The sequence below is a fragment of the Phyllobates terribilis genome, unplaced genomic scaffold, assembly GCF_046119375.1.
Source record: "Phyllobates terribilis strain yellow unplaced genomic scaffold, ASM4611937v1 Scaffold_13__5_contigs__length_258822181, whole genome shotgun sequence".
Classification (NCBI taxonomy): domain Eukaryota; kingdom Metazoa; phylum Chordata; class Amphibia; order Anura; family Dendrobatidae; genus Phyllobates; species Phyllobates terribilis.
In genome coordinates, this window is record NW_027362773.1 from 160,733,535 (window position 1) to 160,748,638 (window position 15,104).

The 15,104-nt window shown below is 58.8% G+C and overlaps 1 protein-coding gene across 14 annotated transcripts in view; it reads left to right on the forward strand.

Annotated features, from left to right (window-relative positions):
- The window catches only part of LOC141174168 (para-nitrobenzyl esterase-like), a 47,511-nt gene that overhangs the window by 15,989 nt on the left and 16,418 nt on the right, over window positions 1-15,104 (forward strand). For 3 of the 14 annotated variants that reach the window (XM_073658902.1, XM_073658905.1, XM_073658903.1), the window contains exon 2: window positions 14,771-14,875. The exons of 7 other annotated variants lie outside the window; for them this stretch is intronic. In XM_073658902.1, the coding sequence (XP_073515003.1) occupies window positions 14,771-14,875 (105 nt within the window). Of the gene's footprint in view, window positions 1-9,287; window positions 9,321-14,770; window positions 14,876-15,104 lie in introns of those variants that run through there. 4 more of the 14 variants (XM_073658906.1, XM_073658914.1, XM_073658915.1 and 1 more) reach the window with 2 other exon arrangements.

Sequence of the window (15,104 nt, forward strand, 5' to 3'; positions counted from 1 at the left end):
TGGCATGAGGGTGAGGAGAGAAACTGCATCCTGGTGGCATGAGGCGAGACAGCGTCCTGGTGGCATGAGGTGAGACAGCGTCCTGGTGGCATGAGGTGAGACAGCGTTCTGGTGGCATGAGGTGAGACAGCGTCCTGGTGGCATGAGGTGAGACAGCGTTCTGGTGGCATGAGGTGTGACAGCGTCCGGGTGGCATGAGGGTGAGGAGAGAAACTGCATCCTGGTGGCGTGTGGTGAGACAGCGTCCTGGTGGCATGAGGTGAGACAGCGTCCTGGTGGCATGAGGCGAGACAGCGTCCTGGTGGCATGAGGCGAGACAGCGTCCTGGTGGCATGAGGCGAGACAGCGTCCTGGTGGCATGAGGCGAGACAGCGTCCTGGTGGCATGAGGCGAGACAGCGTCCTGGTGGCATGAGGCGAGACAGCGTCCTGGTGGCATGAGGCGAGACAGCGTCCTGGTGGCATGAGGCGAGACAGCGTCCTGGTGGCATAAGGCGAGACAGCGTCCTGGTGGCATGAGGCGAGACAGCGTCCTGGTGGCATGAGGCGAGACAGCGTCCTGGTGGCATGAGGTGAGACAGCATCCTGGTGGCATGAGATGAGACAGCATCCTGGTGGCATGAGGTGAGACCGCGTCCTGGTGGCATGAGGGTGAGGAGAGAAACTGCATCCTGGTGCCATGAGGTGATACAGCGTCCTGGTGGCATGAGGTGAGACAGCGTCCTGGTGGCTTGAGGTGAGACAGCGTCCTGGTGGCATGAGGTGAGACAGCGTCCTGGTGGCATGAGCGTGAGGAGAGAAACTGCATCCTGGTGGCATAAGGGTGAGGAGAGAAACTGCATCCTGGTGGCATGAGGTGAGACAGCGTCCTGGTGGCATGAGGTGAGACAGCGTCCTGGTGGCATGAGGTGAGACAGCGTCCTGGTGGCATGAGGTGAGACAGCGTCCTGGTGGCATGAGGGTGAGGAGAGAAACTGCATCCTGGTAGCATGAGGTGAGACAGTGTCCTGGTGGCATGAGGTGAGACAGCGTCCTGGTGGCATGAGGGTGAGGAGAGAAACTGCATCCTAGTGGCATGAGGTGAGACAGCGTCCTGGTGGCATGAGGTGAGACAGCGTCCGGGTGGCATGAGGTGAGACAGCGTCCTGGTGGCATGAGGTGAGGCAGCGTCCTGGTGGCATGAGGGTGAGGAGAGAAACTGCATCCTAGTGGCATGAGGTGAGACAGCGTCCTGGTGGCATGAGGTGAGACAGGGTCCGGGTGGCATGAGGTGAGACAGCGTCCTGGTGGCATGAGGCGAGAAAGCGTCCTGGTGGCATGAGGCGAGACAGCGTCCTGGTGGCATGAGGCGAGACAGCGTCCTGGTGGCATGAGGCGAGACAGCGTCCTGGTGGCATGAGGCGAGACAGCGTCCTGGTGGCATGAGGCGAGACAGCGTCCTGGTGGCATAAGGCGAGACAGCGTCCTGGTGGCATGAGGCGAGACAGCGTCCTGGTGGCATGAGGCGAGACAGCGTCCTGGTGGCATGAGGTGAGACAGCATCCTGGTGGCATGAGGCGAGACAGCGTCCTGGTGGCATGAGGTGAGACAGCGTCCTTGTGGCATGAGGTGAGACAGCATCCTGGTGGCATGAGGTGAGACAGCGTCCTGGTGGCATGAGGGTGAGGAGAGAAACTGCATCCTGGTGGCATGAGGTGAGACAGTGTCCTGGTGGCATGAGGTGAGACAGCGTCCTGGTGGCATGAGGGTGAGGAGAGAAACTGCATCCTGGTTGCATGAGGTGAGACAGCATCCTGGTGGCATGAGGTGAGACAGCGTCCTGGTGGCATGAGGTGAGACAGCGTCCTGGTGACATGAGGTGAGACAGCGTCCTGGTGGCATGAAGTGAGACAGCGTCCTGGTGGCATGAGGTGAGGCAGCGTCCTGGTGGCATGAGGGTGAGGAGAGAAACTGCATCCTGGTGGCATGAGGCGAGACAGCGTCCTGGTGGCATGAGGTGAGACAGCGTCCTGGTGGCATGAGGTGAGACAGCGTTCTGGTGGCATGAGGTGAGACAGCGTCCTGGTGGCATGAGGTGAGACAGCGTTCTGGTGGCATGAGGTGTGACAGCGTCCGGGTGGCATGAGGGTGAGGAGAGAAACTGCATCCTGGTGGCGTGAGGTGAGACAGCGTCCTGGTGGCATGAGGTGAGACAGCGTCCTGGTGGCATGAGGTGAGACAGCGTCCTGGTGGCATGAGGTGAGACAGTGTCCTGGTGTCATGAGGGTGAGGAGAGAAACTGCATCCTGGTGGCATGAGGTGAGACAGCGTCCTGGTGGCATGAGGTGAGACAGCGTCCTGGTGGCATGAAGTGAGACAGCGTCCTGGTGGCATGAGGTGAGGCAGCGTCCTGGTGGCATGAGGGTGAGGAGAGAAACTGCATCCTGGTGGCATGAGGCGAGACAGCGTCCTGGTGGCATGAGGGGAGACAGCGTCCTGGTGGCATGAGGTGAGACAGCGTTCTGGTGGCATGAGGTGAGACAGCGTCCTGGTGGCATGAGGGAGACAGCGTCCGGGTGGCATGAGGGTGAGGAGAGAAACTGCATCCTGGTGGCGTGAGGTGAGACAGCGTCCTGGTGGCATGAGGGTGAGGAGAGAAACTGCATCCTGGTGGCATGAGGTGAGACAGCGTCCTGGTGGCATGAGGTGAGACAGCGTCCTGGTGGCATGAGGTGAGACAGCTTCCTGGTGGCATGAGGTGAGACAGCGTCCTGGTGGCATGAGGTGAGACAGCGTCCTGGTGGCATGAGGGTGAGGAGAGAAACTGCATCCTAGTGGCATGAGGTGAGACAGCGTCCTGGCGGCATGAGGTGAGACAGCATCCTGGTGGCATGAGGTGAGACAGCGTCCTGGTGGCATGAGGGTGAGGAGAGAAACTGCATCCTGGTGGCATGAGGTGAGACAGCGTCCTGGTGGCATGAGGTGAGACAGCTTCCTGGTGGCATGAGGTGAGACAGCGTCCTGGTGGCATGAGGTGAGACAGCTTCCTGGTGGCATGAGGTGAGACAGTGTCCTGGTGGCATGAGGGTGAGGAGAGAAACTGCATCCTGGTAGCATGAGGTGAGACAGCGTCCTGGTGGCTTGAGGGTGAGGAGAGAAACTGCATCCTGGTGACATGAGGTGAGACAGCGTCCTGGTGGCATGAGGTGAGACAGCGTCCTGGTGACATAAGGTGAGACAGTGTCCTGGTGGTATGGGGGTGAGACTGCTTCCTGGTGGCATGGGGGTGAGACTGCTTCCTGGTGGCATGAGGGTGAGACAGCGTCCTGGTGGCATGAGGGTGAGGAGAGAAACTGCATCCTGGTGGCATGAGGTGAGACAGCGTCCTGGTGGCATGAGGTGAGGCAACGTCCGGTTGGCATGAGGTGAGGCAGCGTCCGGGTGGCATGAGGTGAGACAGCGTCCTGGTGGCATGAGGTGAGACAGCGTCCTGGTGGCATGAGGTGAGACAGCGTCCTGGTGGCATGAGGTGAGACAGCGTCCTGGTGACATGAGGTGAGACAGTGTCCTGGTGGTATGGGGGTGAGACTGCTTCCTGGTGGCATGGGGGTGAGACTGCTTCCTGGTGGCATGAGGGTGAGACAGCGTTCTGGTGGCATGAGGGTGAGGAAAGAAACTGCATCCTGGTGGCATGAGGTGAGACAGCGTCCTGGTGGCATGAGGTGAGGCAGCGTCCGGGTGGCATGAGGGTGAGGAGAGAAACTGCATCCTGGTGGCATGAGGTGAGACAGCGTCCTGGTGGCATGAGGTGAGACAGCGTCCTGGTGGCATGAGGTGAGACAGCGTCCTGGCGGCATGAGGTGAGACAGCGTCCTGGCGGCATGAGGTGAGACAGCGTCCTGGCGGCATGAGGTGAGACAGCGTCCTGGCGGCATGAGGTGAGACAGCATCCTGGTGGCATGAGGTGAGACAGCTTCCTGGTGGCATGAGGTGAGACAGTGTCCTGGTGGCATGAGGGTGAGGAGAGAAACTGCATCCTGGTGGCATGAGGTGAGACAGCGTTCTGGTGGCATGAGGTGAGACAGCATCCTGGTGGCATGAGGGTGAGGAGAGAATCTGCATCCTGGTGGCATGAGGTGAGACAGCGTCCTGGTGGCATGAGGTGAGACAGCGTCCTGGTGGCATGAGGTGAGACAGCGTCCTGGTGGCATGAGGTGAGACAGCGTCCTGGTGGCATGAAGTGAGGCAGCGTCCTGGTGGCATGAGGGTGAGGAGAGAAACTGCATCCTGGTGGCATGAGGTGAGACAGCGTCCTGGTGGCATGAGGTGAGACAGCGTCCTGGTGGCATGAGGTGAGACAGCGTCCTGGTGGCATGAGGGTGAGGAGAGAAACTGCATCCTGGTGGCATGAGGTGAGACAGCGTCCTGGTGGCATGAGGTGAGACAGCGTCCTGGTGGCTTGAAGTGAGACAGCGTCCTGGTGTCATGAGGTGAGGCAGCGTCCTGGTGGCATGAGGGTGAGGAGAGAAACTGCATCCTGGTGGCATGAGGTGAGACAGCGTCATGGTGGCATGAGGTGAGACAGCGTCCTGGTAGCATGAGAGTGAGGAGAGAAACTGCATCCTGGTGGCATGAGGTGAGACAGCTTCCTGGTGGCATGAGTTGAGACAGCGTCCTGGTGGCATGAGGTGAGAGAGCATCCTGGTGGCATTAGGGTGAGGAGAGAATCTGCATCCTGGTGGCATGAGGTGAGACAGCGTCCTGGTGGCATGAGGTGAGACAGCGTCCTGGTGGCATGAGGTGAGACAGCTTCCTAGTGGCATGAGGTGAGACAGCTTCCTGGTGGCATGAGGTGAGACAGTGTCCTGGTGGCATGAGGGTGAGGAGAGAAACTGCATCCTGGTAGCATGAGGTGAGACAGCGTCCTGGTGGCATGAGGGTGAGGAGAGAAACTGCATCCTGGTGACATGAGGTCAGACAGCGTCCTGGTGACATGAGGTGAGACAGTGTCCTGGTGGTATGGGGGTGAGACTGCTTCCTGGTGGCATGGGGGTGAGACTGCTTTCTGGTGGCATGAGGGTGAGACAGCGTCCTGGTGGCATGAGGTTGAGGAGAGAAACTGCATCATGGTGGCATGAGGTGAGGCAGCGTCCTGGTGGCATAAGGTGAGACAGCGTCCTGGTGGCATGAGGGTGAGGAGAGAAACTGCATCCTGGTGGCATGAGGTGAGACAGTGTCCTGGTGGCATGAGGGTGAGGAGAGAAACTGCATCCTAGTGGCATGAGGTGAGACAGCGTCCTGGTGGCATGAGGTGAGACAGCGTCCTGGTGGCATGAGGTGAGACAGCGTCCTGGTGGCATGAGGTGAGACAGCGTCCTGGTGGCATGAGGGTGAGGAGAGACACTGCATCCTGGTGGCATGAGGTGAGGCAGGTTCCTGGTGGCCTGAGGTGAGACAGCGTCCTGGTGGCATGAGATGAGACAGCGTTCTGGTGGCATGAGGTGTGACAGCGTCCTAGTGGCATGAGGTGAGACAGCGTCCTGGTGGCATGAGGTGAGACAGCGTCCTGGTGGCATGAGGGTGAGGAGAGAAACTTCGTCCTGGTGGCATGAGGTGAGACAGCGTCCTGGTGGCATGAGGTGAGACCGCGTCCTGGTGGCATGAGGTGAGACAGCTTCCTGGTGGCATGAGGGTGAGGAGAGAAACTGCATCCTGGTGGCATGAGGTGAGACAGTGTCCTGGTGGCATGAGGGTGAGGAGAGAAACTGCATCCTGGTGGCATGAGGTGAGACAGCGTCCTGGTGGCATGAGGTGAGGCAGTGTCCTGGTGGCATGAGGGTGAGGAGAGAAACTGCATCCTGGTGGCATGAGGTGAGACAGCGTCCTGGTGGCATGAGGTGAGACAGCGTCCTGGTGGCATGAGGTGAGGCAGTGTCCTGGTGGCATGAGGGTGAGCAGAGAAACTGCATCCTGGTGGCAAGAGGTGAGGCAGGTTCCTGGTGGCCTGAGGTGAGACAGCGTCCTGGTGGCATGAGGTGAGACACCGTCCTGGTGGCATGAGTTGAGACAGCGTCCTGGTGGCATGAGGTGAGACAGTGTCCTGGTGGCATGAGGGTGAGGAGAAAAACTGCATACTGGTAGCATGAGGTGAGACAGCGTCCTGGTGGCATGAGGGTGAGGAGAGAAACTGCATCCTGGTGACATGAGGTGAGACAGCGTCCTGGTGGCATGAGGTGAGACAGCGTCCTGGTGACATGAGGTGAGACAGTGTCCTGGTGGTATGGGGGTGAGACTGCTTCCTGGTTGTATGGGGGTGAGACTGCTTCCTGGTGGCATGGGGGTGAGACTGCTTCCTGGTGGCATGAAGGTGAGACAGCGTCCTGGTGGCATGAGGGTGAGGAGAGAAACTGCATCCTGGTGGCATGAGGTGAGGCAGCGTCCTGGTGGCATGAGGTGAGACAGCGTCCTAGTGGCATGAGGGTGAGGAGAGAAACTGCATCCTGGTGGCATGAGGTGAGACAGTGTCCTGGTGGCATGAGGGTGAGGAGAGAAACTGCATCCTGGTGGCATGAGGTGAGACAGCGTCCTGGTGGCATGAGGTGAGGCAGTGTCCTGGTGGCATGAGGGTGAGGAGAGAAACTGCATCCTGGTGGCATGAGGTGAGACAGCGTCCTGGTGGCATGAGGTGAGGCAGCGTCCTGGTGGCATGAGGGTGAGCAGAGAAACTGCATCCTGGTGGCAAGAGGTGAGGCAGGTTCCTGGTGGCCTGAGGTGAGACAGCGTCCTGGTGGCATGAGGTGAGACAGCGTTCTGGTGGCATGAGGTGTGACAGCGTCCTGGTGGCATGAGGTGAGAAAGCGTCCTGGTGGCATGACGTGAGACAGCGTCCTGGTGGCATGAGATAAGACAGCGTCCTGGTGGCATGAGGGTGAGGAGAGAAACTGCGTCCTGGTGGCATGAGGTGAGACAGCGTCCTGGTGGCATGAGGTGAGACAGCTTCCTGGTGGCATGAGTGTGCGGAGAGAAACTGCATCCTAGTGGCATGAGGTGAGACAGCGTCCTGGTGGCATGAGGTGAGACAGCGTCCTGGCGGCATGAGGTGAGACAGCATCCTGGTGGCATGAGGTGAGACAGCTTCCTGGTGGCATGAGGTGAGACAGTGTCCTGGTGGCATGAGGGCGAGGAGAGAAACTGCATCCTGGTGGCATGAGGTGAGACAGCTTCCTGGTGGCATGAGGTGAGACAGCGTCCTGGTGGCATGAGGGTGAGGAGAGAATCTGCATCCTGGTGGCATGAGGTGAGACAGCTTCCTGGTGGCATGAGGTGAGACAGTGTCCTGGTGGCATGAGGGCGAGGAGAGAAACTGCATCCTGGTGGCATGAGGTGAGACAGCTTCCTGGTGGCATGAGGTGAGACAGGGTCCTGGTGGCATGAGGGTGAGGAGAGAATCTGCATCCTCGTGGCATGAGGTGAGACAGCGTCCTGGTGGCATGAGGTGAGACAACGTCCTGGTGGCATGAGGTGAGACAGCGTCCTAGTGGCATGAGGTGAGACAGCTTCCTGGTGGCAAGAGGTGAGACAGCGTCCTGGTGGCATGAGGGTGAGGAGAGAAACTGCATCCTGCTGGCATGAGGTGAGACAGCGTCCTGGTGGCATGAGGCGAGACAGTGTCCTGGTGGCATGAGGCGAGACAGCGTCCTGGTGGCATGAGGTGAGACAGCGTTCTGGTGGCATGAGGTGAGAAAGCGTCCTGGTGGCATGAGGTGAGACAGCGTCCTGGTGGCATGAGGGTGAGGAGAGAAACTGCATCCTGGTTGCATGAGGTGAGACAGTGTCCTGGTGGCATGAGGTGAGACAGCGTCCTGGTGGCATGAAGTGAGGCAGCGTCCTGGTGGCATGAGGGTGAGGAGAGAAACTGCATCCTGGTGGCATGAGGTGAGACAGCGTCCTGGTGGCATGAGGTGAGACAGCGTCCTGGTGGCATGAGGTGAGACAGCGTCCTGGTGGCATGAGGGTGAGGAGAGAAACTGCATCCTGGTGGCATGAGGTGAGACAGCGTCCTGGTGGCATGAGGTGAGACAGCGTCCTGGTGGCTTGAAGTGAGACAGCGTCCTGGTGTCATGAGGTGAGGCAGCGTCCTGGTGGCATGAGGGTGAGGAGAGAAACTGCATCCTGGTGGCATGAGGTGAGACAGCGTCATGGTGGCATGAGGTGAGACAGCGTCCTGGTAGCATGAGAGTGAGGAGAGAAACTGCATCCTGGTGGCATGAGGCGAGACAGCGTCCTGGTGGCATGAGGTGAGACAGCTTCCTGGTGGCATGAGGTGAGACAGTGTTCTGGTGGCATGAGGTGTGACAGCGTCCGGGTGGCATGAGGGTGAGGAGAGAAACTGCATCCTGGTGGCATGAGGTGAGACAGCGTCCTGGTGGCATGAGGTGAGACAGCGTCCTGGTAGCATGAGGTGAGACAGCGTCCTGGTGGCTTGAGGTGAGACAGCGTCCTGGTGGCATGACGTAAGACAGCGTCCTGGTGGCATGAGGGTGAGGAGAGAAACTGCATCCTGGTGGCATGAGGGTGAGGAGAGAAACGGCATCCTGGTTGCATGAGGTGAGACAGTGTCCTGGTGGCATGAGGTGAGACAGCGTCCTGGTGGCATGAGGTGAGGCAGCGTCCTGGTGGCATGAGGGTGAGGAGAGAAACTGCATCCTGGTGGCATGAGGTGAGACAGCGTCCTGGTGGCATGAGGTGAGACAGCGTCCTGGTGGCATGAGAGTGAGGAGAGAAACTGCATCCTGGTGGCATGAGGCGAGACAGCGTCCTGGTGGCATGAGGTGAGACAGCGTCCTGGTGGCATGAGGTGAGACAGTGTCCTGGTGGCATGAGGGTGAGGAGAGAAACTGCATCCTGGTGGCATGAGGGTGAGGAGAGAAACTGCATCCTGGTGGCATGAGGTGAGACAGCGTCCTGGTGGCATGAGGTGAGACAGCGTCCTGGTGGCATGAGGGTGAGGAGAGAATCTGCATCCTGGTGGCATGAGGTGAGACAGCGTCCTAGTGGCATGAGGTGAGACAGCTTCCTGGTGGCATGAGGGTGAGGAGAGAAACTGCATCCTGGTAGCATGAGGTGAGATAGCTTCCTGGTGGCATGAGGGTGAGGAGAGACACTGCATCCTGGTGACATGAGGTCAGACAGCGTCCTGGTGGCATGAGGTGAGACAGCGTCCTGGTGACATGAGGTGAGACAGTGTCCTGGTGGTATGGGGGTGAGACTGCTTCCTGGTGGCATGGGGGTGAGACTGCTTTCTGGTGGCATGAGGGTGAGACAGCGTCCTGGTGGCATGAGGTGAGACAGCGTCCTGGTGGCATGAGGTGAGGCAGCGTCCTGGTGGCATGAGGTGAGGCAGCGTCCTGGTGGCATGAGGGCGAGGAGAGAAACTGCATCCTGGTGGCATGAGGTGAGACAGTGTCCTGGTGGCATGAGGGTGAGGAGAGAAACTGCATCCTGGTGGCATGAGGTGAGACAGCGTCCTGGTGGCATGAGGTGAGACAGCGTCCTGGTGGCATGAGGTGAGACAGCGTCCTGGTGGCATGAGGTGAGGCAGCGTCCTGGTGGCATGAGGGTGAGGAGAGAAACTGCATCCTGGTGGCATGAGGTGAGACAGCGTCCTGGTGGCATGAGATGAGACAGCGTTCTGGTGGCATGAGGTGTGACAGCGTCCTGGTGGCATGAGGTGAGACAGCGTCCTGGTGGCATGAGGTGAGACAGCGTCCTGGTGGCATGAGGGTGAGGAGAGAAACTTCGTCCTGGTGGCATGAGGTGAGACAGCGTCCTGGTGGCATGAGGTGAGACAGCGTCCTGGTGGCATGAGGGTGAGGAGAGAAACTGCATCCTGGTGGCATGAGGTGAGACAGTGTCCTGGTGGCATGAGGGTGAGGAGAGAAACTGCATCCTAGTGGCATGAGGTGAGACAGCGTCCTGGTGGCATGAGGTGAGACAGCGTCCTGGTGGCATGAGGTGAGGCAGCGTCCTGGTGGCATGAGGGTGAAGAGAGAAACTGCATCCTGGTGGCATGAGGTGAGACAGCGTCCTGGTGGCATGAGATGAGACAGCGTTCTGGTGGCATGAGGTGTGACAGCGTCCTGGTGGCATGAGGTGAGACAACGTCCTGGTGGCATGAGGTGAGACAGCGTCCTGGTGGCATGAGGGTGAGGAGAGAATCTTCGTCCTGGTGGCATGAGGTGAGACAGCGTCCTGGTGGCATGAGGTGAGACCGCGTCCTGGTGGCATGAGGTGAGACAGCGTCCTGGTGGCATGAGGTGAGACAGCGTCCTGGTGGCATGAGGGTGAGGAGAGAAACTGCATCCTAGTGGCATGAGGTGAGACAGGGTCCTGGTGGCATGAGGTGAGACAGCGTCCTGGTGGCATGAGTTGAGACAGCGTCCTGGTGGCATGAGGTGAGGCAGCATCCTGGTGGCATGAGGGTGAGGAGAGAAACTGCATCCTGCTGGCATGAGGTGAGACAGCGTCCTGGTGGCATGAGGCGAGACAGCGTCCTGGTGGCATGAGGCGAGACAGCGTCCTGGTGGCATGAGGCGAGACAGCGTCCTGGTGGCATGAGGTGAGACAGCGTCCTGGTGGCATGAGGTGAGACAGCGTCCTGGTGGCATGAGGTGAGAAAGCGTCCTGGTGGCATGAGGTGAGACAGCGTCCTGGTGGCATGAGGGTGAGGAGAGAAACTGCATCCTGGTTGCATGAGGTGAGACAGTGTCCTGGTGGTATGAGGTGAGACAGCGTCCTGGTGACATGAGGTGAAACTGCGTCCGGGTGGCATGAGGGTGAGGAGAGAAACTGCATCCTGGTGGCATGAGGTGAGACAGCGTCTTGGTGGCATGAGGTGAGACAGTGTCCTGGTGGCATGAGGGTGAGGAGAGAAACTGCATCCTGGTGGCATGATGTGAGACAGCGTCCTGGTGGCATGAGGTGAGACAGCGTCCTGGTGGCATGAGGTGAGACAGCGTCCTGGTGGCATGAGGGTGAGGAGAGAAACTGCATCCTGGTGGCATGAGGGTGAGGAGAGAAACTGCATCCTAGTGGCATGAGGTGAGACAGGGTCCTGGTGGCATGAGGTGAGACAGCGTCCTGGTGGCATGAGGTGAGACAGCGTCCTGGTGGCATGAGGTGAGGCAGCGTCCTGGTGGCATGAGGGTGAGGAGAGAAACTGCATCCTGCTGGCATGAGGTGAGACAGCGTCCTGGTGGCATGAGGCGAGACAGCGTCCTGGTGGCATGAGGCGAGACAGCGTCCTGGTGGCATGAGGTGAGACAGCGTCCTGGTGGCATGAGGTGAGACAGCATCTTGGTGGCATGAGGTGAGGCAGCGTCCGGGTGGCATGAGGGTGAGGAGAGAAACTGCATCCTGATGGCATGAGGTGAGACAGTGTCCTGGTGGCATGAGGTGAGACAGCGTCCTGGTGTCATGAGGGTGAGGAGAGAAACTGCATCCTGGTGGCATGAGGTGAGACAGCGTCCTGGTGGCATGAGGTGAGACAGCGTCCTGGTGGCATGAGGTGAGGCAGCGTCCTGGTGGCATGAGAGTGAGGAGAGAAACTGCATCCTGGTGGCATGAGGCGAGACAGCATCCTGGTGGCATGAGGTGAGACAGCGTCTTGGTGGCATGAGGTGAGACAGCGTTCTGGTGGCATGAGGTGAGACAGCGTCCTGGTGGCATGAGGTGAGACAGCGTCCTGGTGGCATGAGGTGAGACAGCGTCTTGGTGGCATGAGGTGAGACAGCGTTCTGGTGGCATGAGGTGTGACAGCGTCCGGGTGGCATGAGGGTGAGGAGAGAAACTGCATCCTGGTGGCATGAGGTGAGACAGCGTCCTGGTGGCATGAGGCGAGACAGCATCCTGGTGGCATGAGGTGAGACAGTGTCCTGGTGGCATGAGGGTGAGGAGAGAAACTGCATCCTAGTGGCATGAGGTGAGACAGCGTCCTGGTGGCATGAGGTGAGACAGCGTCCTGGTGGCATGAGGGTGAGGAGAGAAACTGCATCCTGGTGGCATGAGGCGAGACAGCGTCCTGGTGGCATGAGGTGAGACAGCGTCTTGGTGGCATGAGGTGAGACAGCGTTCTGGTGGCATGAGGTGTGACAGCGTCCGGGTGGCATGAGGGTGAGGAGAGAAACTGCATCCTGGTGGCATGAGGTGAGACAGCGTCCTGGTGGCATGAGGCGAGACAGCATCCTGGTGGCATGAGGTGAGACAGTGTCCTGGTGGCATGAGGGTGAGGAGAGAAACTGCATCCTAGTGGCATGAGGTGAGACAGCGTCCTGGTGGCATGAGGTGAGACAGCGCCTGGTGGCATGAGGTGAGACAGCGTCCTGGTGGCATGAGGTGAGACAGCGTCCTGGTGGCATGAGGTGAGGCAGCGTCCTGGTGGCATGAGGGTGAGGAGAGAAACTGCATCCTGCTGGCATGAGGTGAGACAGCGTCCTGGTGGCATGAGGCGAGACAGCGTCCTGGTGGCATGAGGCGAGACAGCGTCCTGGTGGCATGAGGTGAGACAGCGTCCTGGTGGCATGAGGTGAGACAGCATCTTGGTGGCATGAGGTGAGGCAGCGTCCGGGTGGCATGAGGGTGAGGAGAGAAACTGCATCCTGATGGCATGAGGTGAGACAGTGTCCTGGTGGCATGAGGTGAGACAGCGTCCTGGTGTCATGAGGGTGAGGAGAGAAACTGCATCCTGGTGGCATGAGGTGAGACAGCGTCCTGGTGGCATGAGGTGAGACAGCGTCCTGGTGGCATGAGGTGAGGCAGCGTCCTGGTGGCATGAGAGTGAGGAGAGAAACTGCATCCTGGTGGCATGAGGCGAGACAGCATCCTGGTGGCATGAGGTGAGACAGCGTCTTGGTGGCATGAGGTGAGACAGCGTTCTGGTGGCATGAGGTGAGACAGCGTCCTGGTGGCATGAGGTGAGACAGCGTCCTGGTGGCATGAGGTGAGACAGCGTCTTGGTGGCATGAGGTGAGACAGCGTTCTGGTGGCATGAGGTGTGACAGCGTCCGGGTGGCATGAGGGTGAGGAGAGAAACTGCATCCTGGTGGCATGAGGTGAGACAGCGTCCTGGTGGCATGAGGCGAGACAGCATCCTGGTGGCATGAGGTGAGACAGTGTCCTGGTGGCATGAGGGTGAGGAGAGAAACTGCATCCTAGTGGCATGAGGTGAGACAGCGTCCTGGTGGCATGAGGTGAGACAGCGTCCTGGTGGCATGAGGGTGAGGAGAGAAACTGCATCCTGGTGGCATGAGGCGAGACAGCGTCCTGGTGGCATGAGGTGAGACAGCGTCTTGGTGGCATGAGGTGAGACAGCGTTCTGGTGGCATGAGGTGTGACAGCGTCCGGGTGGCATGAGGGTGAGGAGAGAAACTGCATCCTGGTGGCATGAGGTGAGACAGCGTCCTGGTGGCATGAGGCGAGACAGCATCCTGGTGGCATGAGGTGAGACAGTGTCCTGGTGGCATGAGGGTGAGGAGAGAAACTGCATCCTAGTGGCATGAGGTGAGACAGCGTCCTGGTGGCATGAGGTGAGACAGCGCCTGGTGGCATGAGGTGAGACAGCGTCCTGGTGGCATGAGGTGAGACAGCGTCCTGGTGGCATGAGGTGAGACAGCATCCTGGTGGCATGAGGTGAGACAGCTTCCTGGTGGCATGAGGTGAGACAGTGTCCTGGTGGCATGAGGGTGAGGAGAGAAACTGCATACTGGTGGCATGAGGTGAGATAGTGTCCTGGTGGCATGAGGTGAGACAGCGTCCTGGTGGCATGAGGTCAGACAGCGTCCTGGTGGCATGAGGTGAGACAGCATCCTGGTGGCATGAGGTGAGACAGCTTCCTGGTGGCATGAGGTGAGACAGTGTCCTGGTGGCATGAGGGTGAGGAGAGAATCTGCATCCTGGTGGCATGAGGTGAGACAGCGTCCTGGTGGCATGAGGTGAGACAGCGTCCTGGTGGCATGAGGTGAGACAGCGTCCTGGTGGCATGAGGTGAGTCAGCTTCCTGGTGGCATGAGGTGAGACAGTGTCCTGGTGGCATGAGGTGAGACAGTGTCCTGGTGGCATGAGGGTGAGGAGAGAAACTGCATCCTGGTGGCATGGAGTTGAGACAGTGGCATGGGGGTGAGACAGGGTCCTGGTAGTATGGGGGTGAGACGGCATCCTGGTGGTATGGGGGTAAGACTACATTCATGGTGGCATGGGGGTGAGAAGACGTCCTGGTGGTATGGGGTGAAACTGCGTCCTGGTGGCACAGGAGTGAGGGGGCGATGGTGTCCTGGTGGCTCAGGGGGAGGGAGCGCTCGTATGCATATGCCATAGTGCGGATGAGATGTATTCATCCAGCAGGGCATGTAGTGGATTTCTTCTGTGGGATCTCCATACATTACGAGCGAGGTTTCCATCCAATAAGATCTTTCTCAGGTTGTAGCTGATTATTAGCGGCGCCGGCATTATAGAGAACTGGCTCCTGCTGGAAAAGCTTCAGGGGTTAAATCCACTGTGATTGCTCCATAAAATGTCGATTTGTGCTGCCTATTTTTACGCGATACGTGCGGCATTTCCACAGCAAATTTGCACATTTTGGTGTAAATTTTGCCGCTGTTTATTTTCTGCTGTGGAACGTCTACATTAGAAATGTCCTCTGTGACAAAACCTTCCTGGCCGATGTCAGGAGGCCATAAAGTGCCAAACACTTGGTGATAAAGAGGGGGCATCATGGTTCTTTCTCTTCATGTTGTAAGGGAGCCCAAACTGACCAAACGTTCCTATGACCCTGAAGGTTGGACTGGGGGTCTCCACGCAGAGGGGGAGCAGACGGCTGTAAAGACCCAAACACGGCTCAGAAGGTAGGAGAACTTATTTGGACGACTTGGGTGGCCATACATGCTAGATAGCAGTCAGCCGACCAACACTTATCTGTCCCGCACCCCAGTACCTGCAGAAAGGGAGGTGATAGCTTCTGCCACGGTCATGGCCCCCAATCCTCAACATCAAGATAAAACTTGGAGCCCATACCAATCTAATATGTCCGGGAACTGTCTCGATTCTCGTACTCTGTAACTTGCCATACACTGT